The sequence below is a fragment of the Eumetopias jubatus genome, unplaced genomic scaffold (genome assembly GCF_037043125.1).
Source record: "Eumetopias jubatus isolate StellerSeaLion01/CBP00866 unplaced genomic scaffold, mEumJub1_p1.0 scaffold_10, whole genome shotgun sequence".
Taxonomy (NCBI): Eukaryota; Metazoa; Chordata; class Mammalia; order Carnivora; family Otariidae; genus Eumetopias; species Eumetopias jubatus.
In genome coordinates this window covers 129205574-129231965 of record NW_028274816.1, presented here as the reverse complement: position 1 = coordinate 129231965, position 26392 = coordinate 129205574, and the positions used below count along the sequence as shown (strand labels likewise).

At 45.8% G+C, this 26392-nt stretch overlaps 1 protein-coding gene across 1 annotated transcript; it reads left to right on the top strand.

The window, feature by feature from the left end:
- TRPV1 (transient receptor potential cation channel subfamily V member 1) lies at positions 1–26392 on the top strand. The gene is made up of 15 exons (XM_028095455.2): positions 1–302; positions 1101–1267; positions 1344–1496; positions 1979–2119; positions 2267–2565; positions 3132–3311; positions 5290–5448; positions 7091–7186; positions 8633–8703; positions 13350–13515; positions 13946–14012; positions 17035–17357; positions 18808–18935; positions 19499–19614; positions 26220–26392. The coding sequence occupies exons 1-15, from the start codon at positions 16–18 to the stop codon at positions 26390–26392; spliced, it is 2526 nt and encodes an 841-aa protein (XP_027951256.1). The 5' UTR covers positions 1–15.

The following is a 26392-nucleotide window of genomic DNA, read 5'->3' as shown; positions in this document are numbered from 1 at the left end:
AGGATCTGGCAAAGGATGAAGAAATGGAGGAGCTCAGATTCAGGGGAGTCTGAGGACCCACCCCAAGAGGACTCCTGCCCAGAGCCCCTGGATGGAGACCCTAATTCCAGGCCAGCTCCAGCCAAGCCCCAATTCTTCACCACGGCTAAGAGCCGTAGCCGGCTTTTCGGGAAGTGCGACTCAGAGGAGGCTTCTCCTATGGATTGCTCTTATGAAGAAGGCCAGCCAGCCTCCTGCCCAGCCATCACAGTCAGCCCTGTTGTCATCATCCAGAAGCATGAGGATGGCCCCACCTGTGCCAGGTAAGCTGTATCTGGAGCCTGGGTCCTATCCTCACCAGGAGCCGAATGGGCTTACCTGGCAGAGGCCCCAGCAACGGAGATCACGTGGTGCTCGAGTTTCTGGGCTGCAGGTCATAGAGCCAGGGAGCCGGGGAGCCTTCAGAAATCTGGTGGTCCAGCATCTGCACTCATAGGAGCTTTGGGACACATGGTCATGGATGCTGGCATGTATGCTGATATTAGCTGCCGGCTGATCTCTAGGTGTCCGGGCCTTGAATGCTCAGCAGCCCCAAACATTTAGACTTTCAGTTGAAAAGCTCAAAGCCAGGATGCTTTTAGTCAAAGAGTGCAGAACAGTTCTAGTGAGGAGCCCACCAGCTCTCTTGCCTCCGCCAAGGCAGGTCAGGGAGGGTGACCTGCTAACTACTAGCTAGCCTCCGGGCCAGTGCGGGGACAATTTTTCACTTGGCAGTGGCCATCCAAACCCTTGAAACCCCTGCCTCCAGCCCCCTCCAGGCCACTGCCTCCAGACCCCCAGCTCCTGAACAAGCAGGGAAGTGAGGGGCCGGGGCATTGGAGGAAGCGGGGACAGGGAAGACTTTCTACATGGTGCCTACAGATGGGGTGGGGATGGAATGAGGGCACATGCACCCCAGAGTTCCTTGTTACATCAGTTTCCCGGACAGTCCCCTAGACTAAGGGATGGGTTTTGTACCACGTTTTCCCCTGTTTTGGTTTGCCCTGGGCTTTCGCCATGCTCCCTGACAAGTGCTGAGGGCAAATCACAATAGTCCGATGAAGGTGTTGTCCGGCCCACAGGCAGCCATCCCAGGATTCTGTCACTGCTGCACCTGAGAAGAGCCTCAAGCTCTATGATCGCAGGAAGATCTTTGAAGCGGTCGCTCAGAATAACTGTGAGGAGCTGCAGAGCCTGCTGCTCTTCCTGCAGAGGAGCAAGAAGCACCTCATGGACAGCGAGTTCAAAGGTGGCCCTGGACAGCCAGATTCCTGGGAGGGGCTGCGGCCGCTGTGCCCTGCTCTGACCCTCACTTTGTCTTGCAGACCCAGAGACAGGGAAGACCTGTCTGCTGAAAGCCATGCTCAACCTGCACGATGGGCAGAATGACACCATCCCCCTGCTCCTGGAGATTGCCCAGCAGACGGACAGCCTGAAGGAGTTAGTCAACGCCAGCTACACAGACAGTTACTACAAGGGTGAGGAGGGGGTGGGGTCTGGCGCGGCTCTGTCCACAAGCACACCCGGAGCCCGGAGGCGTTGTTGTGCCTGGGCAAGCCTCTCAGCTCCTTGCTCCTTGCACCGGCCACTGATGGCATGTCCTGCTCCCAGTGGGTCCTTGCCCCCCGCGCCCCACCTGTTGGACTTGGTTTCTCCCGGTGCTGACGGTCCCATCCTCCCCTCTGCGGACTGGGTGTTCTTTGCCTCTGGAAGCCATGGCTACTCTCTCTGCTACTGTTCCTTGACGTTGGGCAGTTCTGACTACTCCAGTCCCCGGTCTGGTGTTCCCCTGGGGGTCTCTACTCCTGCCTCAGGGACTCCCTGGGCCCCCTTTGGGCATTCCAGCCTGCTCTCCTCTTTTGTGGGGGAGTCATCTGGCACTTTCTGCCGAAGTCTTCCCCCTTGCACCTGTCCAAGCACAGGACTGTGAGTACAAAGCCAACGGCACACATCTCCACAGGCCAGACGGCCCTGCACATTGCCATTGAGAGGCGGAACATGGCACTAGTCACCCTCCTGGTGGAGAACGGGGCAGACGTCCAGGCTGCAGCCAACGGGGACTTCTTTAAGAAAACCAAGGGGCGGCCTGGATTCTACTTTGGTAGGGAGACCAAGAGGCAGACACTTGGCTTTTTGACAATTGCTAAGGGGAGGTTTGGGGTGGAGACAGAGGGATTTGGAGGCTGGGTGGTCCAGGGACCAAGCTAGTCTATTCCTGGGGCCCATCATATGCCTGTGTTGGCCACAGGTGAGCTTCCCCTCTCCTTGGCTGCATGCACCAACCAGCTGGGCATTGTGAAGTTCCTGCTGCAGAACTCTTGGCAGCCAGCAGACATCAGCGCCAGGGACTCCGTGGGCAACACGGTGCTGCACGCACTGGTGGAAGTGGCCGACAACACAGTGGACAACACCAAATTTGTGACGAGCATGTACAACGAGATTCTGATCCTAGGGGCCAAGCTCCACCCTACACTGAAGCTGGAGGAGCTCACCAACAAGAAGGGGCTGACCCCACTGGCTCTGGCCGCCCGGAGTGGGAAAATTGGGGTAGGGGGGAGGCTTCATGCCTGAGCTGGGGGTGTGACTTTCAAGGGTGCTGTGGGAGGGGACTGCCCGCCTTGCTGCACACCTGGCATCACCCCCCTGCAGAGCCCTGCTGTTGTGATACTAGCCTATAGGGGTGGGGGGTAGGGGGCTATTAGAGTAAGCCAGAGGGATTGTGAGATGCTGAGCAGAAGCCAGGCATCACCCCTGTCTCTCTCTGGTTTCCACCTCTGACAGCACCAGCCAGACACGGAGTGGGAGTGAGGTGCTGGTGCCTGGGCATGGGGGTGGGTTGAGCCAAGGGTGAAATGGATGTGACCAGGTGTGATCAGCCAAGTGCGATCAAGGCAACGATGGGTCTGATGTGGCTACAGTTGGGGTCTGAGTAAGTGGGCAGGTTGGTCAGGAGGTTGCTGCATAGAAGTGAGGGCTCTCCTGGGGCTGGGTTGGGTCTCCAGCTGGGCTAGGAAGCAGACTTACTGTTGAGGCAGAGCCGGTGGCCGGGTGGGGATGCCCCTGTGGCGGGGCTCCAGGCTGGTCTCTCACAGGCTCTTGTATCCCTGTGGTAGGTCTTGGCCTATATTCTCCAGAGGGAGATCCAGGAGCCTGAGTGCAGGCATCTGTCCAGGAAGTTCACCGAATGGGCGTACGGGCCCGTGCACTCCTCGCTCTACGACCTGTCCTGCATTGACACTTGTGAGAAGAACTCGGTGCTGGAGGTGATCGCCTACAGCAGCAGTGAGACCCCCGTGAGTGGACCTGGGTGGGGCCTGGGCAGGGCGGGCTTCTGGCCTCTTTGTGCCCCAGCACCCCCCCCGCCCCCCCCCTGGCCCCAGCCCCCATCCAGCTTTGCCTGTCCTTTCATCAGTGAAAACTCCTGCCTGGGGCCTAGGCCCTGATGCCTCATCTCCCCGTTTATTCCCACTGAATGTTTTCCTTCATCATACAAATAATGTAGGGTAGTTTTCCCATAAAAACATAAATATTTCAGATAGACAAAAAGAACCCTCTTTTTATACCATATAAAAACATGTGGCTTCATTTTGTTTATATAAACGGGATCATACTATACAAAATGTAGAACAAGCAGTTTTTTCACTTAATGGTGTGTCTGTAGATCATTTTATATCAGTACATATGGGCCTGCTCCATTCAAAAACTCCGTCTGCATGGTGTTCCATAGTAGGGATGGGGAGTAAATGTCCATTGGAGGACATTTAGGTTATTTCCAGTTTTTTGCTACCACAATGCTGCAGGCCACTTGGCATGGGTTTGGGAATTTTTCTAGGATGCCTGGAATTGGAATTGCTAAATCAAAAAAGTATGTATGTTTTAATGTTTTAATAGCTACTGCCAAGTTGTCCTCCAAAAAGACTGCATCTATTCATTTGCCCACCACCATGTCCTTGTCAACCTGGGTATCATCAATCTTTTCTCAAAAACTAATTTAAGTTCTTGGGGCCAAAAATACTATCTTATTGATGTCTTCACTCTCATTTTCTTGACTGATGTGAGGTGGATAATTTTTCGTATAGTTATCTGACCATTCATATTTCTTTGGTAGATTTCCTATTCATTGTCCTCGGCCATCTCTTCTGCTGGACTGTTGGCCCCATTCCTTTTGGTTTGTAGGTGCTCTTGTTATAGAATGAATTGATCCTTTCTCTACTGCATAAGTTCCAAATATTTTATTTTCTTCCAGTCTGTCTCTTGCCTCCTAACTTCATGTAAGGCATCATTTGCTTATAAAAGGTTTTCATTTTGAGAGTCAAATTAATTAGTCTTTTTCCTTTATAGCTTCTGTGACTTGTATCTTGCTTTGCAAGGCCTTTTCCATTTCAAGATTATACACATATCCTTCAATACTTTTGTTTAGCTCCTTTGTAGATATTTTATGTTTGGCTCCTTAATTTATCTAGAATTTATTTTTGTGTAGGTGTGAGGTAGCCATCTTACTTAATTACTTTGTTTCCAAATGAGGGTCCCAGGGCCACTTAATGAAAAGTCTGTCCTACCACCTCTGCTTTGAAAGGCCACCTTCCCTGTCCATTCTCTCTAAGGCAATACCTGCCCCTGAGGCAGACCCAGGGGTGGGTCTGTGCTGTCAGTGAGGAGGGGCTGCCACAGGATCTCACAGGACAAAGGCTGTGTTTACAGGGGCAAAGTTCAGGGGAGAGAGAGGTCTAGCCTGCTTTGCTCTGCCCTGTCAGCCTCCATCTGGGCCGCCTCTCTGAAGCAGGGCTTTGGACTTGGAATCCCAGAGGGCTGGCCCATGTAGGAAATGGCTCCAAAAAGGCTGGGGTGTTTGACCTAGAGAGGAGAGGGCTGTGGGGCCATGGCTGCCATTTTCATGTCTCTGAAGGCTCTCTTGGGCAGAAAGTCAGTACTGGGGTCCCTGAGTACAGAACTGGGACAACTGGTGGAAAGCAGAGAAGACCAACTTTACTGCAGAGGTTAGATCTTCCTGACAGCATTTCTCCCCAGGCTGTGCGAGGCAGCAAGGCAATTCCTATCCCCAAAGGTATTGAAGAAGTCACTGAACAGAGACCTCACTGGGGGAGCTTAAGCTTGGGCTGGGGGTTGGGCTTGATGGCCTGCAAATGTTAGGATGACCTGATTTTGGCTCATCCATCTTAGGGACACTGGAAGTTTAACAGAGACTCTTAGATATGAGATTTTGTGGTTTCTGGCTGGGGAGTGAGCCTCATCTCTCTCTGCTCCCCTTAGAATCGCCACGACATGCTTTTGGTGGAACCTCTGAACCGACTCCTGCAGGACAAATGGGACAGATTTGTCAAGCGCATCTTCTACTTCAACTTCTTTGTCTACTGCTTGTATATGATCATCTTCACCACGGCAGCCTACTACAGGCCTGTGGATGGCTTGGTGAGGACTGAGCCTCAGCCTCCGGACAGGGGAGTGGGGAGAGCGATGGGCATTCTTATAAGACCCCCAAGACCCAGCCCCAGGCCAGGCCCTGGACTCCTTCCCAGCTTGCTGGAGAGATGACAAGATCACCTGGAGCTCCTTATGTACCCATGCTCAGCCTTCCCCCTCTCAGGCTGTCCTGGTAATACTCCTCCCCCTGCCTTCTCACTCCCTCCTTTAGCCTCCTGGTTCTGTGAGGCCGAGTGCGCGGTCTATGAGGTCCCTGATGGCAGAGGAGGGATAACAGGTTAGAAGAGATGGAGGAATTAGGGCTCCAGAAGCAGCTCTTCCTTGGGTTGGCTGTCTGCAGGGTCATGGGCTGGCGTGAGCCCTGGGCCCATTGCCATGCTGCTAAACCTGCCCACTTTTGTTCACTCACTCGCTCATTTTTCATTCCCTGGTTGTCTACTTTTGAGCACATCTTCTTCTTTTTTTCTTCAAAGATGTTTTTTATTTATTTGAGAGAGAGAGAGAGAGCACAAGCAGGGGGAGCAGCAGAGGGAGAAGCAGGCTCCCCACTGAGCAGGGAGCCCGACATGGGGTTCGATCCCAGGACCCTGGGATCATGACCTGAGCTGAAGGCAGACGTTTAACCGACTGAGCCAGCCAGGCGCCCCTTGAGCCCATCTTCTGTGCCAGGCCCTGGGCCATCCTTCACATCAGCTTAAGACCGGACTTCTTGCTCTGCCAGGAGCTATGGACTCCTTTGAGTTACTGAATTGGATCCTTTCTATTTGATATTGAAGCACTTACTTTGTTGCCTTTATTTCCAGGGTGCTTGCCTATAAATTTGATTTAAAACTCCACTTCCAAGTTAGGTAAAACCTGGCTTCTATCCACCTAGTAGGGCCATTTAATAATTTCATTTTATGAGAAAAGAGAAACATGCTAATAAGACAAGCTAGTGAAGCAGTGTTTACAAACCACCGATGGCCGGCAGAAAGGAAACCCACCTCAGGAAAGTGTCTGAGACACAAGGATGACACATGTGTGGGGGACGTCCCACCTTCTGCCATCCGCGGGAAGCCTTGACAGGGGCCCACCGTGGCTGTGGGAGCAGCAGGATGCACATGGCATTGAGTCTATAGGAGTGTCTCCGGCTATGCCATCAGCTCTGTCTCAGCAGAGCTCTGGGCTGGGACACTGTCTGGGAGGTAGCACAGCACGGTGAGGATACTCTGCCTGGCACCTAGGGGCTGCCACTTTGGGAATCAGGTCCCACAGAGGGGCCTCCTTGCAATGTCCCCAATAATGCATGGTCTTTAGTTATGCCTCTCTCTTTTTTTAGATTTTATTTATTTATTTGACAGAGAGAGATATAGCGAGAGAGGGAACACAAGCAGGGGGAGTGGGAGAGGGAGAAACAGGCCTCCCATGGAGCAGGGAGCACGATGCAAGGCTCGATCCCAGGACCCTGGGACCATGACCTGAGCCGAAGGCAGACGCTTAACAACTGAGCCACTCAGGCACCCCTATGCCTTTCTCTTGATAGAGGGTGAGCCTCTTGGGCAGGGGCTGACTCTTAATCACAGGGCTTGGTAAATGTTTGTTGAGTGAATAAATGAGTGAATGGTGTCACTAACTTCTCTGCACCTTGCAGCCTCCCTATAAGCTGAAACACACCGTTGGGGACTATTTCCGAGTCACTGGCGAGATTCTTTCTGTATCAGGGGGAGTCTACTTTTTTTTCCGCGGGGTAAGCATTCCTTCCCACACCATGAGTTTCCATTATTACCAAAATAAAAAGCCAAGAGACTCACTCATTGCTCACTCACTCTTTAATTCATGGGAGAGATACACAGGTGAAGATGAGAGCCCTCCAAGCAGTCACGACTAGGGGTTGAGGGTCTGCCCAGTGGGTTCCTGCAGGCCCAGGGTAGTCACGTTCGAAGACAGTCAGGACCCCTCACTGAATGTACAACTGACCCTTGAACACTGCAGGGATTAGGTGCGCCAAATGCCTCCACAATCAAAAATCTGCATATAACTTTTGACTTCCCCCAAATGTAACTACTAATAATGATATATGTATTGTGTACTATATTCTTACAATAAAGTATGCTGGAGAAAAGAAAATGTTATTAAGAAAATCATAAGGAGGAGAAAATACATTTACAGTACCATACTGTATTTACCAAAAACAACAACAACAACAAAAACTGCGTGTAAGTGGTCCCTCACAGTTCAAAACCATACTGTTCAAGGATCAACTGTAATATTTAGTTACAGAAGTAGAATGGAAGCGTCTTAAGTGACAGGATCATGACTGGTAGTTGTTCAATTAATCCAAACAGTCTGTTAAAGTTCAAAATAATGAAAGAAATTTACACATAAACTGGTATCATTTTATTTTACCTGAAAATACATGCATATTCCTTGGCAATTTTTCTAACATACGAACAGTCTTTTCTTTGAAATTGGGACCACTGTTACAGGTTACATTGTTACAAATAATTGGAGATTATTGTGATTTTTTTCCCCTTAATCTTTTTGATCTAAGCTACATCCGATTTTTCTTAGTGACTCACCATTAAGGAGCCTTTCCAAATCATCGGACTCTGTCTTCACAGAAGCAACTATCTTTATTTTGCACTCGTATTTTACATTATAATAAAATACAAAGCCACAGTAGCAAGTGCAGTGGGCAAAAAGCGCTCTTGGCAAGCAGGAGTAACCAGTGGGAGGGAGTGGAGTGTGTGTGTATCCGAGAGAGGATCTCCTAGCCACCAGCACTGAATGTGGGCATCAGTCAGAATGATTTCAGGGAGTGGAGAGCCCTGCCTAGTCTAGGGATTTAGTTCAGTGGAGGCTGATTAAATTTTTACTCTAATGCACAGTTCTTAAAAAAAAAACTAGGAAAAAATGCACTCTCCATCTCATCATTCAAACACAGCCATTAATAATATTTTGATGATTTTCATTCCTGTCTTTATTTCTAGCTATAGTTGTAATTCCACTCTCTATTTTTAAAAATCTCTCCCAACCGAGTTACATAACATTACTTGTTAGCCTCACTGTTCTACCCTCTTCAGAGTCTCTGCTCTGATGCACTCCTCTGTTCCATTGTAGGCCCTTTAGGAAACATTGCAAGTGTTCACCATGTAGCCTTTCCTGGGATCTCACTCTCTCTGTTTGCCTGCAGATTCAATATTTCCTGCAGAGGCGGCCGTCACTGAAGACCTTGTTTGTGGACAGCTACAGTGAGATGCTTTTGTACGTGACACTTTGACTCTCATGCCTCAATAGAACACAGCCTCTTTTGGCCCTGTCCTAAGATTAGAGCCCTCGGTTCTCACCCATGCTTTTACATGTGCTGGGCCTGGAACATAGTAGGACCTCACAAACGTGTTGAATGAACGATGGAAGGCCCTCAGTAAATGTGTGTTGAGTGAGTGGATGCTGAGGCTCTACTCTATGTCAGATATGCACCGGGTGCTAGGGAATGACAGGGGTTGGCTTGTGTGGCTTATGGTCTGAATTACGGTCGGAACACTCCCGTTCATTTTTTTCATACATTTGTCCGACCATTTGGCATTCACTGAGTTGGCACTGGGATACTGAGATGAAACATATGATTCCTAACTTCAAGGAATTTCCAATCTTTAAGGCAGGGTTTCTCAGCCTTGGCACTGTGGACATTTTGGACTAGATGCCTCTTTGCTGTGGGGGCTGTTCTATGCATTGTAAAATGTTTAGCAGCATCCCTGGCCTCTACCTTCCAGATGTCCCCCAGTCTTGACAGCCCAAAATGTATCCAGATACTGACAAATGTCCCCCACTTGGGGAGGTACACTGCTTTATGGGGAGACAGATCAGCAAAAACAGAGTTATAAAACAATGTGGATGTCACTGAGAACCTCCTTCCTTCACAAAATAAACTGGAACTTTAGGAGGTTTCCTTGCAGGACCCAGGATACAGAGGGGATCTTCAGATGGGGATGGATTCTTCTCCTAGGATCTCTTCTACGGACTTTACTCTGATCTCCAGGTTTCCCTCATTCCTGAGGCCTCTTTCTTTATTCCTGGCAAATGCAAGGAGTTGATTCTCATCCAATTGTAGCTAGCTTGTCCCTAAGACTCACAAACCCCATCCTTTTACTATAATCTTGAGATGCTTACACTTTTATTTTGTTTTGTTTTTTATTAGTTTCAGGGGTCGAATTTAGTGATTCATCAGTTGCATATAAGACCCAGTGCTCATTACATCAAGTGCCTTCCTTAATGCCCATCACCCAGTTAATTACCCCTTCCCCCCACCCACCTCCCCTCCAGCAACCCTCAGTTTGTTTCCTAGAGTTCAGCATCTCTTACGGCTTGCCTCCCTCTCAATTTTCATATTATTTCATTTTTCCTTCTCTGCATCTATGTTCATCTATTTTGTTTCTTAAATTCTGCATATGAGTGAAATCATATGGTATTTGTCTTTCTCTGAGATACTTACACTTTAACCCCAAAGAACGGGGTCTGTAGGGTTAGTGCAATGCTGGTTTGCTTTACTAAGAGAAGCAATATTCTCTTACATAGCATTGTGCCAATAAACTTGATTCTATTTCTAGGAATACCCGTTGTAGGCAGGTTAGAAATTTATTTTATTTTAATTTTTCAAAGCTACCCATGCACACAGGGAAACATTGAAGAGCACTAAAAAGCTTAGAGCCAGGAAATGAGTCCCTCATCTTAACCCTTCCCATTCCTTGCGTTCCTCCTTCCCAGGGACACTTTTCATTCTCGTAACTTTCTTCTGATGTTTACTCACCCAGTAGATGACGATTTAGCATCTTTATACGTCCTTCCTTTCTGCTTCCACTCCTCTAGCCTTCTAATATGGTTCATAGTAATTTTTGTTTTCCTGGATATTGAGTAATTTATGTTCTTGTGTCTCTACATGTAGTATTCACAGTTGAGCTTCATAATATACTATATTTCTTTTTTTCCTGTTTCTCCTAAAGTTAGTAATTGTCTTGTTTTTATTTGTTTAGTTTTATTTGTATCCACTGTTAACTCGTCCCACACATCTTGAAGTCTCTCAGTACAATTTTTCTCAAAATCAGTCACCTAAATTATATGATTGGAATCCCCTGCTCCCCCCCCCTTTTTTTTCCCCTTGAGAGATTTCCTCCTGAAGTGCTGTCCTCTCTTTCTAACTGAGCTGCTTGCTCTCTGGGCCTGCTGCTTAGCTGCCATCCTGGGACTCCTCTTTGCTGCCAGCCTTGGGATACTCACTGCTTTCTTCCTGGGCTAGACTTCTTGTCTCTTTCTTGATTTTCCTCCTCGTTTTGTTTGAGCACATCCTTCAGTATTGTCATCTGGTGAAAAGGATGGTCTTATGGTAGAGAACACAGTGATGACAGCTTTCCATACCTGGTTCTTGAGTCTCATTGCTGCCACGTATACATCCAAGGTGTTATCCCTTCACTTGCACCTTGGAGATCCCTTTCACCTCTCTCCTGATTTGAATCCCTTATTTTCTGAACCTTATGTCTTCCTCTTTACTGATTCACTCCCTTGTTTGGGGGGAAGGCATCCTTTAGCCAAAGAGAGAAGACACATAGTAGGGAAGGGGGGAGTAAAATTTATTTTAAATCTGGCATGTCTGATAATATTCTACTATACCTTCATGTTTGGTTGATAGCTTGGTTGGGTATAAAATTCTTCTAAAAATTTGAAGATATTTCTCCATTGTTTCCTTGCTTCCACTTTTATAGATGACAAGTCCAAAACCATTCTGATCCCGGATCCTCCTTTAAGACCTTATTTGGTTTCTCTCTTTGTAAATCTGTAGTATCTTCCATTTGTTCCTAGTGTTCTTAAACTGAATGATGTGTCTTGATGTGGATGTGTAAAAATATCCAATGTCCTGGGCACTTAGGGGGCTCTTTCAATCTGGAAATTTATATCTTTTATTTCTGGATTTCTCTTCTGGAACACTATGATATATATATTGAACTTCCTGACCTAGTCTGAACCAGTTCTTATATTTTTCTCACTTGGGTTTTATCTATCTTTGGCTCTTCTTTCTGGGAGTTTCAAGTCAACTTTAATTTCCAACACTTCTATTGTATTTATTATTTTTTATATCATGTTTTTAATTTCTAAGTACTCTTTAAAAAATTCTTTGTTCCTTATTTATAGCATTCTATTCTTGTTTCATTGATGCAATCTTCTTTTGTCTCTCTGAGACTGTTAAAATAGTTTTTGGTAAATTTTTCTTCTTTTTGCATAGGTTTTATTTTCTCCAAATTGTTGTTTCCCATTTTCTTGTTTTGCTCTATCTTTCATGTTAGAGGATATTTGGAAATTTTTGCTGGCTGCTCATGGGTAAGAGTGGAGGACTGAAAAGCTGGTTGGAAGCTCTTTTTAAAAATTTTTTAAAAAGATTTTATTTATTTATTTGACAGAGAGCAGGAGAGAGAGAGCGAGAGAAAGCACAAGCAGGGGGAGTAGCAAAGGGAGAGGGAGAAGCAAGTCCCTACCGAGCAGGGAGCCCAAAGCGGGGCTTAATCACAGGACACCAGGATCATGACCAGAGCTGAAGGCAGACACTTAATTGACTGAGCCACCCAGGTGCCCCTAGAAGCTCTTAATGCATGAATAGGGCTTATCAATTTTGAGCTTCACTATAAACTAGTCTGTGTAAGCTCTTTATTGAAGAATATCCAAAGTTAGTCGATTGTATCTTTTCAATATTCTACTTGGAGGGAAGAAGTCTGGTTGCCAGATTTCTGAGAACTGAGTGGAAAAGAGGGATTTCTGTAATCTGTATTATATAAAAATCATATAGTCTCCTGCTTTTGGTAAAATACCAATGCTTTCACTGTTTGATGAAAGTGGGTCCAAAGATCTTTTGTTTTATCTTCTTCAGAGACAAAACCTCCACTCTTCCTTATTTTAGGTCTCTTCATCTCTCCTCCAGAGGTCCCTAAGCCTTTTGAGACTTTCCCCCCTACAGATTTGGATTTGGTTTTGTTGCATCTGCTAAGTCAGTTTCCATTTGTCCACTGCTTCCCAAATTCATATGTGGGGACTCCATTTGCCATCCAAGGCAACTCTTTACCTATTTCAACTGGTGTCAGTTCTTATCTTGGCTAAGGTTCTGCAAATACAGAGGAATAAAGTTCTGCAAATACAGAGGAATAGTTTTCCTTTGCAGCGGAATTGATGAGCCAGTCTACTGACATCAATTTGCAGTAAACTCACATCAGCCCAGTGATAATTTTTTGCTGGGTTCTCTCCTACAAATGGGAGTTGAGGTGGTCAGTGTGGTCTACAGTGTAAAGGTAGCTGGGGGAACTTTCAGGAGGAGGCCATGATGAACAAGGAGACCTGGGATTAATATGTAAAGAAGGGAGCCCTGGGCAGACTCTGACATAGGATTATCAGATTTACTCTACCTTATCCATGGATCCTACTTAGGTAGCCCTCAGCAGGCCAAGTTGTTGAGGGACATCTTCCCTGGCTCTGCTTCTGAGTTTGAGGGTGTGACCTGCAGACTCAGGTCAGACTGTGATTTTTCAGGAGAGCATGGCCTGCCCCTCCTTACTGATAAAGTCAGCCTTTTTTCATTATTACCTTTTTAGATGTTTTTTTTCCTAATTGCCCCTTCCATGAAATCTAGTACCACAAATATACTGTATAGTTGTCTATGTACTGTGTTAATATTTGTGCTTTCTACAAAAAGAGTGTAAGATTTTGCACCCCCTAACCAACTTTTGCCCCCTTGGGGTCGCTGTTGCTCCCACTGGCTAAAGGAAGCAGGCCAGCCAACCCTGGCTCCTACCCCAGCCTGTGGTCTGTGCTTCTGAGGGGTGCCAGGTCTCCTGGGTGCTCACAGACAGAGCTTCCTATCCCTCCACTTTCAGTTTTGTGCAGTCACTGTTCATGCTGGGGACCGTGGTGCTGTACTTCTGCCACCACAAGGAGTACGTGGCCTCCATGGTGTTCTCCCTGGCCATGGGCTGGACCAACATGCTCTACTACACCCGCGGCTTCCAGCAGATGGGCATCTATTCTGTTATGATTGAGAAGGTGGGTGCCAGTGTCCAAGCAGTTTGCCCACAGAGCCCGTCTATATCATGGGTGTGTGGGACATGGTCTATAAACTGTTCATCCTCTGTAATGTCTGGGGAGGTGTTGGTTTAGTTCAGGACCCACTTTCCCAGCTAATTCCTCAAGAATCAGGCTATCTGGCCCTGACCCAGGTTTGGGGGCTCCCCTGAAACTTGACCCCTTTACATACCAGGCCCCCCTCTCCCACCAGAACAAAGGCCAAGGAGGGGGGAGTTGTGGATGACGTCCTTATGACCCCAGAACTGAAAACCACCAAACCAAACCCTCCTGCATGTTCTCCAGTTCTACTTGGGCTCAAGATTAACCCCCAGGCTGACATAGTCCTGACCCTTCCCTTGGCCTTGTCTGGGACTGGACTTGGTTCTGACAAGCCTGCTCTCTCCTGCAGATGATCCTGAGAGACCTGTGTCGCTTCATGTTTGTCTACCTTGTTTTCTTGTTCGGGTTTTCCACAGGTAATGGGCTTGCTCAGGGCTGGTGGTGGGCAGAGATCCTGCTCACCTCAGCTTCCTGAGGACTCTGCAGGGGCTGGGTGGGGAGAGGCCTGCTGGGGTGTGTATCTGCAGGTGACAGAGCTGGAAAATAAAGAACACAGTGAAATGAGCAGGAGAACCTGGAAATGTAATTCATAAAACATTGTAAGCAATTTTAGAGGTATGAAGTACTGCTTGCCTAAAGTATAGCTGCATTTTGGCTTAGTTTTTTTTTAATTTTTTATTTTTAATTAATTAATTAATTAAGAGAGAGGGAGAGGCGCAGAGGGAGAGGGGGAGAGAGACACTTAAGCAGGCTCCGTGCCTAGCGCAGAGCCTGACCTCACAACCCTGAGATCATGACTTGAGCTATAATCAGGAATTGACACTTAACTGAGCCACCCAGTTGCCCCTTTTTAAATTTTAATTTTGACATTATTTCAGACTTTCAGAAAACTTGTAAATAATGCAAATAACTTTTCTTTACTTACTATCCCGATTCTCCAAATTTTACCACATTTTAAAATCACATTCTCTCCGTGGTACACACACGCGCACGCGCACATGCACACCACCACCACCACCACCACCACCATACTTAAAAAAAAAATAATAAGCTGCAGACATGATCAGCCCTTTACCACTGGATAAAGCCTGCATTTCTTAAAAACAAGAATATTTTCTTACATAAGCAATGTATAATGATCAAAATAAGGAAATAAACATCAATACAGTACTATTAGCTAATAGCTAATAGTAGATGCCCAGTAGATGGGCATCTATGCTGTTATGATTGAGAAGGTGGGTGCCAGTGTCCAAGCAGTTTGCCCACAGAGCCCGTCTATACCATGGGTGTGTGGGACATGGTCTACAAACTGTCCATCCTCTGTAATGTCTGGGGAGGTGTTGGTTTAGTTCAGGACCCACTTTCCCAGCTAATTCCTCAAGAATCAGGCTATCTGGCCCTGACCCAGGTTTGGGGGCTCCCCTGAAACTTGACCCCTTTACATACCAGGCCCCCCTCTCCCACCAGAACAAAGGCCAAGGAGGGGGGAGTTGTGGATGACGTCCTTATGACCCCAGAATAGTAGATACCCAGCAGATTTCACTAATTGTCCTAATAATGTCGTTTAGAGAAATGAAAATCCCAGATCAGGAATTACATTCAGTTGTCATGTCTTTTTAGTTTCTTTAATCTGGAGTGGTTTTCCAGTTTTTCCTTGTCTTTTGTGACCTTAACATTTTTAATGAGTAAAGGCTAGTTTTTACAATGTCTCTCAATTTGAGTTTGTCTGATGTTTCCTCACAGTTAGATTCAGGTATGCATTTTTTTATCAGAATATCAAGGAAGTAATGTGTGTCTTCCTCAGTGCATTGTATCAGGAGTCCCATAATGTTTGTTTAGTCCATTTCTGGTGATGTTAATTTTAATTACTTGGTTTTGATGGGTCTGCTAGATTACTGTCAAGTAATTACCTTTACCTTTGGAATCAATAAGTAATTTGTGAGGAGATGCTTTGAGACTAGGTAGATATCCTATTTCTCATCATAACTCAACTGGTAGTTTTAGCATCCACTGATGATTCTCACTTGAATCACTTAATCCCAATAGTTGCCAGATGACAATTTTCTAAGTCTGTCATGCCTTCCACATTTATTAGCTGGTATTCTGTTGTAGGGAGGAGCTTTCCATTCTCCTACATTCATTTCCATTCTCCTACATTCATTTATTATTTACATCAGCATGGCCTCACAGATTCTTTTCTGGTTTTGTTTCTTTTTCATGGATTCTCACTTTGTTAAATGGGTTATAATCTTTACTATTACCATCTATCTTGATGCTGAGATTGTCTGAGTAATCATATTTACTCGGGGTCTCTCCAAGCTGGTTCCTGTGCCCTTCTGACACATGCACAGCATTTCTGGGCACCTGGGTCTGCTTTGATCCTCATCTGAGTCCTGCAGTTATGTGGTTGATATGCACACCGTCTCCTGTCCCCACCCCACAGCCTGTTTTGGAATCTCTGTCTCAGAGTTATGGACAGCTTTGACTAGGCACTTTGACTGACAGGGATGGGTGTGGGCCCTGGCACCTGGTCTGAAGGCCCTGGTCTGTCGGTACCCACAGGACGTGGGTTAATGGATACTGGATACACAGTAACCATGGGACACAACTGCTACAGAAGCTCTCAGGCTCCAGATTCTCTTTCCCAAAGAAAGGTGTAGCATGCAGCGAGACTCTTCTGCTCTGAGCTGCTTAGTCCCTATCATTCTGGAATGAGCTGGCTCTGGGTCACCCTCTAAGGGGTACAGGCAGACAGGGGGTGACTGAGAAGCTGGGTATGGATTCAGAACTGATATGTAAAGTTAGGCAGGTTGTGTGCTGCACAAAGGTGACTATATTCACATTGTATATATAGATTTGCATATTTATTTTAACAGTTTTTTCCTAGCAGAGGATGATAAAGTTCTTATTGTAACAGAACAGTATACAGTTGACCCTTGAACAACGTGGGGATTAGGAACACCAATTCCCTGCACAGTCAAAAATCTGTAAATAAGTTTTGACTCCCCCAAAACTTAATAACAGCCCACTGCTGATCAGAAGTCTTACCAATAACATAAACAGTTAATTAACACATCTTTTGTATATTATATATATTATACAGTATATTCTTATAATAAAGTAAGCTAGAGAAAAGAAAATGTTATTAATAAAATCATACAGAAAATACATTTACAGTATTTGTGTTTATTGAAAAAATTCTGTGCATAAGTCGACTCATGCAGTTCAAACCCATGTTGTTCAAGGATCAACTATACTACAACAGTTTGCTGATAGTTCTGAAGAAGAGGGTTGTTTTTCTGTTAAATTCACAAAAAAAGTGTCCCATGGCCAAGCAGCATTCCTGCTGTAGACTCATCCTGAGTTATGGGGTATGTCTGTGGGTGGATCTGTCTTGGCTTCCATGCAGCTGCACCTGTCCCTCCCCATGCCCTGTAGCGGTGGTGACGCTGATTGAGGATGGGAAGAATAACTCTGTGCCGGCTGAGTCCACATTGCACAGGTGGCGAGGGCCTGGCTGCCGGTCACCTGACAGCTCCTACAACAGCCTGTACTCCACGTGTCTGGAGCTGTTCAAGTTCACCATTGGTATGGGCGACCTGGAGTTCACCGAGAACTATGACTTCAAGGCTGTCTTCATCATCTTGTTGCTGGCCTACGTGATTCTCACCTATATCCTTCTGCTCAACATGCTCATTGCCCTCATGGGTGAGACTGTCAACAAGATCGCGCAGGAGAGCAAGAACATCTGGAAGCTACAGGTGGGTCAGTGGGTGGGGTGTGTGCAGCAGGAGGCTGTCTGCAGCTCTGTTTGCTGCTTAACACAGCTAGGTGTGTGAGCTCCTGCAGGGTTTGAGGAAGGGCAGAGAGCCCAGGCAGGCCTGGGGGATCAAGCAGCAGCGTCTCTCCCCCAGTCATCTCCCTTCTGAGCCCTTCTTCAGGGTTTTCCTCCCAAGCATCCCCAAATGGTGTTCACAGCATGTGCTTACTGTGGCTGGGCAGTCCCTAGGGGTAGGAGATGGAGGGCTCAGCCCCATGGGGTGCCCGCCTCACAGGAGCTTGGTCTAGTGTGGGCACCAGAGACCAGACTTGGGGGCAGCAGCCAGAATGGGGTGAGCCCTAACAGCTTCTTTTTTGAGGCCCCTGGTCCACATCTACCCTCCCACCTAATAATAAAAGTGTCATTCTTATTAAGTAGCATTGACTCTATATACCATGTATTGTTCTAAGTGTTTTACATCCTCTCATTTAATTCTCACAACAATGCTATCAAGTGGCTACCATTACTGTTCCCATTTTTGGATAGAGGCACTGAGGCCTAGAGAAGTTAGGTATCTGTGTCCAAGGTAACTACAGATCTTCCTCAACCTGCAATGAGGTTACATTCCGATAAACCACCATAATTTAAAAATGCGTTTAATACACCCATCCTACTGAACATCACAGCTTAGCCTGGACTACCTTAAATGTGCTTAGAACACTTAACATTAGCCTACAGTTAGGCAAAATCATCTAATACAAAGCCTATTTTATAATGAAGTGTTGGATGTCTTATGAAATTTATTGAATACTATAATAAAAGTGAGAAACAGAATGGTTGTATGGGTACAGAGTGGTTGTAAATGTACTGGTTGTTGACCATTGTGATTGCATGGCTGCCTGGGAACGCCCAGCATCATGAGAGAGGATTGTACCATGTTTTGCTAGCCTGGGAAAAGATCCACATTCAAAACTTGAAGTATGGTTTCTGCTGAATGCGTATTGCTTTCACACCATCATAAAGTTGAAAATCACTAGGTTGAACCATTGTAAGTTGGGGACTATCTGTAGTAAGTAGCACAGTCAGTATTCAAGCCAAGCGGTCCCATCTTGTGGCCCTGCTCTTAGCTGCTACACTATCTGTCCCTTTGTGAGCACTTCAGGGAAGAGTCCGGGGCTAGACACTCCACATTGCTCATGGGAGGCCCTGCCCCGACCTGACCTGGCAGGCACCAGCAGCACCTGGGCAGGTCTGGGCTGGATAGGCTGAGCTTGGACTGTGCACCTGCTAGGCTACAGAAACAAGCCTGAGATAAAAGGCACTGGGGTTTAGCTTAGGGACACTGGGGCTGGGAGAAACTCTGGAGAGGATGATCTTGGAAGCCCCACTGGCAGCCAAGGGAAGCCCTGGGATGAGCCCTCTGTCCCTCTGCTCTCTGTGTCTTCTCCCAGAGAGCTATCACCATCCTGGACACGGAGAAGAGCTTCCTTAAGTGTATGAGGAAGGCCTTCCGCTCAGGCAAGCTGTTGCAAGTGGGGTACACACCTGATGGCAAGGATGACTACAGGTGGTGTTTCAGGTAATGCCCAGGCAAGAAATCAAACTTAGGGAGCTCAGGGGCTTACCTATAGATATCAGGGATCTACCCAGAGCCAGCTATGGGTACAGAGGCCATTCTGGGGCTTTGTGGGCATAGGGGGCTCACCTAGAGCCAGCTGTGGATAGAGAAACCTGCCTCAGGGCTTCCTGGGACCAGTCATGAACATAGGGGACTCTCCCAAGGCCAACTGTAGGTAGGCACAGGGGCTACCCCAAGGCTCAGCTGTGGGCACCAGGGACTTACTGTGGGCATAGCAGACCTACTGGAAAATGAGGTGTCCAAAACGGGTCATCCAGTGATCCGGGTCAGAACCAGGAATCCAGCATTTAAAGTCCCCGGGCTTCATGATGTGGTCCGAGAACACAGCTTTGGGGGTGGTGTCCAAAAAGCAGCCCCTCTCAGCCCTCCCCCTACCAGCTATGTCTCCTGATCCTGGTCTATGGGCTTCTTGGGATTGGCCTGTGGCACTCCCCTCAACCTGGGAAGCCAGGCATGGCTTTTAGGCCATCAGCTCCTAGCTCCCTTGTCTCCTTGCCCTGCAGGGTGGATGAGGTCAACTGGACCACCTGGAACACCAATGTAGGTATCATCAATGAAGACCCGGGCAACTGTGAGGGCATCAAGCGCACCCTGAGCTTCTCCCTGCGGTCAGGCAGAGGTGAGGTGTGAGGGAAGGGTGCTGTGGCATGGAAGTGGCCTGATGTTGGGCAGGTGAAGCCTTGGGGTCCCTTGCTCCTTGCAGGCCCTCTTCACCCCCCAGCCTGGATGCTGGGACAGCCCCAAGGGTCAGGCACCTGCACACACTCAGTCACAGGCACTCTTGTGTACTCTCACACATTCCTGCACAGCTGACTGTGACACATGCCCATGCTCATGCCCAGCTCGGCCGGCACCCTGGCCCAGGCACCTGTCCTCAGGTGCCCCAGCGGAAGCCCTTGTCCCATGTACAGCCATCTGGGACAGCTGGCCTTGTTGTGGGCTGCCCTATCTCCTCTTCCCGTTGCTCATACCCAGTGTCACATTCCGCTCTGTGAGGCCTACGGCACAAGCAGGTGCAGGCAAAAACTCCCCTTGCAGGAACACATCCAGGCAGGCAGAGGAAGCATGGGAGGAGTAAAGGGTAGGTATACCTTGAGCAGAAATACTCTGTGGAAAACCACCACCAGAGAAAAAGTCCTTTAACAGTTCATGGTAAACATTTAATAGTACGTGTTAAATTGAAGGTCTAATTGAGAACATTTACTTAAAAATGAAGCAAACCTAGTTTGTATTGAACAGATTTTGAGTTATAATTACAATTCTGCACTAATTCTTTGTTTTTAGCTTTTAGAAAATTGTGGTAAAATATGTATAATACAAAAGTTGCCATTTTAATCATTTTTTAAGTGTACAGTTCATTGGTGTTAATTGCATCCACAATGTTGTACAACCTTCACCACTATCTATTTCCAAAACATTTTCATTATTTCAAACAGAAACTCTGTACCTATTGAACAATTACTCCCATTTCTCCCTCCCCCCAGCCCCTGGTAACCTCTATTCTACCTTCTGTCTCTGTGATTTTGCCTAGGGTAGATACCTTGGTATAAGCAGGACACACCTTTTGTGTCTGGCTCAATTATATTCCAGTGTAGGTATATACCATATTTTATTTACCATTCACCTGTTCAATCAACATCAAGAATTGTGTCCAACTTTTGGCTGTTGTGAATAATGCTATGAACGTTGATCTACACAGTTCTGTTTGACTCACTGCCTTCAGGTTTTTTTATTATTAATTAATTAATTAATTTATAGAGAGGCAGAAGCGGGGAGGGGCAGAGGGAGACAGAATCTTAAGCAGGCTCCACACCCAGTGTGGAGCCTGACAACGAGAGGCTCAATCTCATGACCCTGAGATCAAGAACTGAGTTGAAATCGAGAGTCAGATGCTTCCGTTCTTTTGGATAGAAATGAAACTGCTGGGTCATATGATCATTCTATGTTTAACTTTTTAAGGAACTGCCAAACTGTTTTCTAAAGCAGCTGTATTTCTGTACATTCCCACCAGCAATACATGAGGCTTCCACGTCCTCACCAACACTTGCTGTTTTCTGGGTTTTTATTGTTGTGGTTGTGGTTGTAGCCAACCTAATGGATGTGAAGTTGTATCTCATGGTGGTTTTGATTTGCATTTCCCTAATGACTAGATTTTGAATATCTTTTCATATGCTCATTTGTCATTATGGGTACTCTTTGGAGAAATGCCTATTAGAGCAATTTGCCCATTTAAAAATTTGTTTTGTTGTTGCTGAGTTATAGAAGTTCTTTATACCTCTGGATATTGATCCTTATCAGGTATATCATCGGCCAGTGTTTTCTTCTATTCTATGAGTTGTCATTTGATATGAAAGTTTTTATTTTGATGAAGCTCAATTTATCTATTCTTTTCTTTTATTGCCTATTCTTGTGCTGTAATATGTAAGAAATTATCGCCAAATCCAATGTCTTGAAGATTTTCCCCTATGTTTTTTTGTAAGAGTTCTATGGTTTTAGTTCCCTACCATTTTTACATTGATTTTTTTTCTCCCTTGGATTTCTTTATTTTATTTTATTTTATTATGTTAATTACCATACATTACATCATTAGTTTTTGATGTAGTGTTCCATGATTCATTGTTTGCATATAATACCCAGTGTTCCATTCAATATGTGCCCTCCTTAATACCCATCACCAGGCTAACACATCCCCCACCCCCTTCCCCTCTAGAACCCTCAGTTTGTTTCTCAGAGTCCATCGTCTCTCATGGTTCATCTCCCCCTCCGATTCACCCGCCTTCATTTTTCCCTTCCTACTATCTTCTTCTTCTTTTTTTTTTTTAACATATAATGTATTATTTGTTTCAGAGGTACAGGTCTGTGATTCAACAGTCTTGCACAATTCACAGCGCTCACCATAGCACATACCCTCCCCAGTGTCTATCACCCAGCCACCCCATCCCTCCCACCCCCCACCACTCCAGCAACCCTCAGTTTGTTCCCTGAGAGTAAGAATTCCTCGTATCAGTGAGATCATATGATACATTTACATTGATTTTTAAAACTGATTCAGCATTTACTTGTTTGCTATAAACCTTAGACTATTTCCCAGAGTTGTGACAACATTGGTTCCAAAGTTTCTGGGTTTTTTTTTTTTTTATCTGTTTTTGATGTTTTTGTGGAGGCCTAGGTTTTGGGAGCTGCCTACTTTGCCATTTTGCTGATGTTACTAATTCTTAAATAAAGAATGAATCAGATGTTGACAGTTTGGGGTTTCTTTGGGAGGGTGGGGGAAGGGGCACAATTTTCAGATCAACTTGCCTGATAGCGTGATACTGCATTTTTCATATTTGATATTGCTTCATAGAAAACTCATTTTTAAAATATTTTATAAACTTAAAATCAACTTTATTAGATATAATTTACATACAATAAAATGCACACATTTTCAATGTATGGTTTGGTAAGTTTTGGCAAATGTATACTCAGGCAACCACCACTCCTCCACTCAAGATATAGAACATTTCCATCAGGCCAGGAAGTACCCTTTTTGTAATCAGTTCCACTCTCCCCATCCCAGGTCACCACTTGTCTAATTTCTATCACTGTCAATTAGTTTGCTATCAGCTTTTGTTTACTTGAAAATGTGAATTTCATTCTCATGTTTGAAGGATGTTTTCACCAAATAAAGAATTCTGGGTTAACAGATTTTTTTTCCTCTTTTTAAAAACAATTTCCATCACTAACTTTTTCTCCACTATCTTCTGGCCTCCATTGTTTTTGATGAAAAGTTACTCATCATTTGCATTCCTGTATGTAATTTGTCTTTTTCTTTTTGACTGCTTTCAAAATATTCTCTTCATCTTTGGTTTTCAGCAGTTTGAGTAAAATGTGCTTAGGTTTGGTTTTTTTGGTTTATCCTGTTTAGGGCTTGCCTGAGGTTCTTGGATCTGTACATCAGTGTTTCGTCAAATTGGGAAACTATATATATTTTGCTTCATTGTCCCTAACTTCTTTTGGGGGGACTTCGAATACATGTCTTTTATTTAATTTATTTTATTTAAGCTTTATTTATTAATTTGAGAGAGAGAGACAGAGAGGGAGAGAGAGCAGGGGGAGGGACAAAGGGAGAGGGAGAGAGAATCTCAAGCAGACTCCCTGCTGAGTGCAGAGCCTGACACAGGTCTTGATCCCAGGACCCCAAGATCATGCCCTGAGCTCAAATCAAGAGCCAGATGCTCAACTGACTGAGCCACCCAGGTGCTCCTACATGTATTTTAGATCATTTGATATTGTCCCACAGGTTTCTGAGGCTTTATTTTTCCTTGATTTTTTTTTCTCTCTGTTTCTCAAATTTGATAATTTTATTGTTCTGTCTTCAAGTTCACTGATCCTATCCTCCAAATTACCATTTAGCTCATCCAGTGAGTATTACATTTCAAGTATTATGCTATTTGCTTTTTGAATTTCTATTTGGTTATTTATTTATTTATTTAATTTATTTACTTATTTACAGTTTTCCTTTCTTTCCTGAGATTTTCTAGCTGTTCTCTCGTCAAGATCCTATTTTCCTTTGTTTTTTTTTGAACACATTAATAATAGTTGATTTAAATTGTCTGCCCACTAAATCCAACATCTGGGCCATCTTGGGGACAGTTTTTATTGACTGCTTTTTCTCCCCTCTTATTGTGAGTCACGTTTCCCTGTTTCTTTGCATGTCTAGTAACTTTTAATTGTATACTGGGCATTGTGGATAATATGTTGTAGAGACCCTGGATTGAATTTTTGTTTTAGTTGGCAGTTCAATTATTGATGAATCACCCTGAACTTGTGTAGGCTTAGTTTTAAACTTTATTATGGTAGATCTGTGAAATGCCAAGGGTATTTGCCAATTCCATCAAACATGTGGGACTCAACTTCCAAACTGTTTCCACTGAGGATCTTGTCAGGGCTTGGTTTTAGGCTTTGTCAGGTCTAGGTTTAGGTCTTGCTTAGATCTTACTCTAGGGCATGTAGAGTAAGTAGGGCATTTCTGGTATTTTAACTTGATCCTCAGAGTAGAAAAAAGGTGTTAAGGAGGTCTCTCCACTCAGTACTGCTCAGCTTCTGGTGTTTCTATCCCACTTTCAGCCCTATAGTGGCCACTGTCTGGTAAGCCTTATGCAGTCTCACGTTGTACAAGTACAGTCCAGCCCCCAGCCCAGACTTCTAGACCTTCACCCCCACAGCTCTCTTCTTCCTCTTTTTCTGAGCCCTTTCTCACAGATTCTTGTGCTTCACTTGCCCCAAACCCTGATCTCTTCTTCCTTAGTTCTGAGGTACTGCCATGCTCTGCTTGGACTCCAGCTCACTGCACCACAGTCAGAGAAATTGTCCCTATGCAAAGCATCAGGGCGATCACAGGGCTTACTTTGTGAATTTCACTTTTTCTCAACAATTGCAGTTTTCGGTCTGTGTCCTATGCCTGGAAACATTTACTGCAAGCATTTTGTCCTGTTTTATGGTTGTTTACAACAGGGTAGCTAGCCCAGTACTACATACTCCATCAGGGCTGGAAGTAGAAATCTATTTTATCAAGAGCCTCCTGAAATCCTGTAATTTTCCCACTAGTTTCATTAGAAGCACTTCCTGTGTCATGTCATAATACTTATTGATTATCTCTTCAATTGTTACTGGTCTAACTTTGCCACAGAGCCATTCAAAGATGATTTTGCCTGTAATTTGAGCAGTTTTCCAATATCAATCTTATTGATTTCCTGAAACCTCACATCTTTGAAAGATTTGCTGTTTTACTTTGCAGCTGATTTGCATTGTGTTTGCATGACATTGTTGGCTGTTTATAACATTGCACATTCACTGTGATCTTAATAAAGATATTGACCAAGTAGCAAGGATATACACATTTGTGTTACCTGGGTTGGGGTAGGAGATGGTTAGAGGTTCCCTGATTTCACATTTATAATTAGTTAGTGAATATTTCCTGGGGATTTTGCTTTTTTGTACAACTTTGTAGCAGTGGACACTTTTGTAATGAATAGTCATACAATTCAGATTACAAGGAACTCTCCCACCCACAAAGTGTGTATGATTGGGAAGGGGTGAAGGAATGCATGAGAAAAAGGCCAGGGAAGAAAGCAGTTAGTGGCTGAGCTAGGGAGGGCACTGAGGGAGTCTTGGCATCAGGACTGTGGGAAGTGGGCCCTGGGAGCCCCATGCCTCCTTTCAGGGCCTTTGAGCTAGAGCTGGGCCAAGCAGTCTCTGAGGTTGGGTGTCCCCAACACTGAACCAGCCAGAAGATTGTGTCTCAATGAGACCTGGCCTATGTCCCCATGAAGTCCTGCTTCAATGCCTGGGTTTCCCAAGGGATCCTCCTTCAGCAGTTGATGCTTGATGTAAGACTATGTTTGGGGGCAGGCCAGCATCAGCCTGCAGGCTTGGGTAAACACCAAGACTTGGGGAATTTGGCTGGGGTGGTCATGATGGGCCCAGTCTCCCATATTCCTGATGCCTTTGACATGTGGTCAGTGTTAGACACCAGCAGAAGAGTCTGAACTATGGCCTGAGGGTAGGAGGTATAAATTGAGGCTGGTTTTCTGGAGAGATTAGGCCCAGGGTGGCCAACCAGAGGGCTTGGCTGACCAGGGCTCTGGCAGCAGTAGGAGAACATGTACAGCTTTCCCTCTTGGTTTTTGGTTTGCCTAGGTGGCTGGGAAGCTGGAGGTGGCTATGGTGGTGATAACTGGATTCTCTTCAGCAGCTCCCTGCCCACACGTGAGAGCCCCATTCAAGGCCTAATGATACCATGGTTTCTTTGGCATTGTTCCCAATCTGCTATGCCCTGGTGGGGCCTGGTCCACAAATCCTGATTCTTTGGCTGCTATTCATCACCTTACAGCTGACCTGATGTGGCGCCACCATAGCACAGGCCCCAGTGTTGCTCTGTGGAGATCTGCTCTTCCTCCCATGTGGGCAGGGAGGAAATGGAGACTAAGGAAGGGCAAGCAATAGACTCTCATGAGGTCCCTGCAAGTCAGGGTGAGGTGAAGGAAGAGAATTTAGGATCTTCCAGAGTGGACGAGGCTCCTTAAACAGGCAAGGGAAGAGGAAATGGCACCTATCCATGTGTCTCAGGAAGGACCAACTGTCTGGGTCTCCTTTAAGAGACCAACAAGTTGGTAAGGCCAAGAAATAAGTGTTTATTTCTGCTTGCTGCATCCAAGGCAGTAATGATGTTTTACCCTTTAGTTTCAGGAAGAAACTGGAAGAACTTTGCCCTGGTTCCCCTTTTAAGAGATGCAAGTACAAGAGAAAGGCACTCTGCCCAGCCAGAGGAAGTTCATCTGAGGCACTTTGCAGGGTCCCTCAAGCCAGAAGATGCTGAGGTCTTCAAGGATCCTGTTGCTTTAGGGGAGAAGTGA

What these genes read in the sequence shown, in the direction of transcription:
- TRPV1 (XM_028095455.2), top strand. Translation starts at nt 16, where the DNA reads ATGAAGAAATGGAGGAGCTCAGATTCAGGGGAGTCTGAGGACCCACCC. An exon ending in GCGGCCTGGATTCTACTTTG is followed by an intron (nt 2,120 to 2,266) that starts GTAGGGAGACCA and finishes TGTTGGCCACAG; the next exon opens with GTGAGCTTCCCCTCTCCTTG. An exon ending in CTCCCTGCGGTCAGGCAGAG is followed by an intron (nt 19,615 to 26,219) that starts GTGAGGTGTGAG and finishes TTTACCCTTTAG; the next exon opens with TTTCAGGAAGAAACTGGAAG.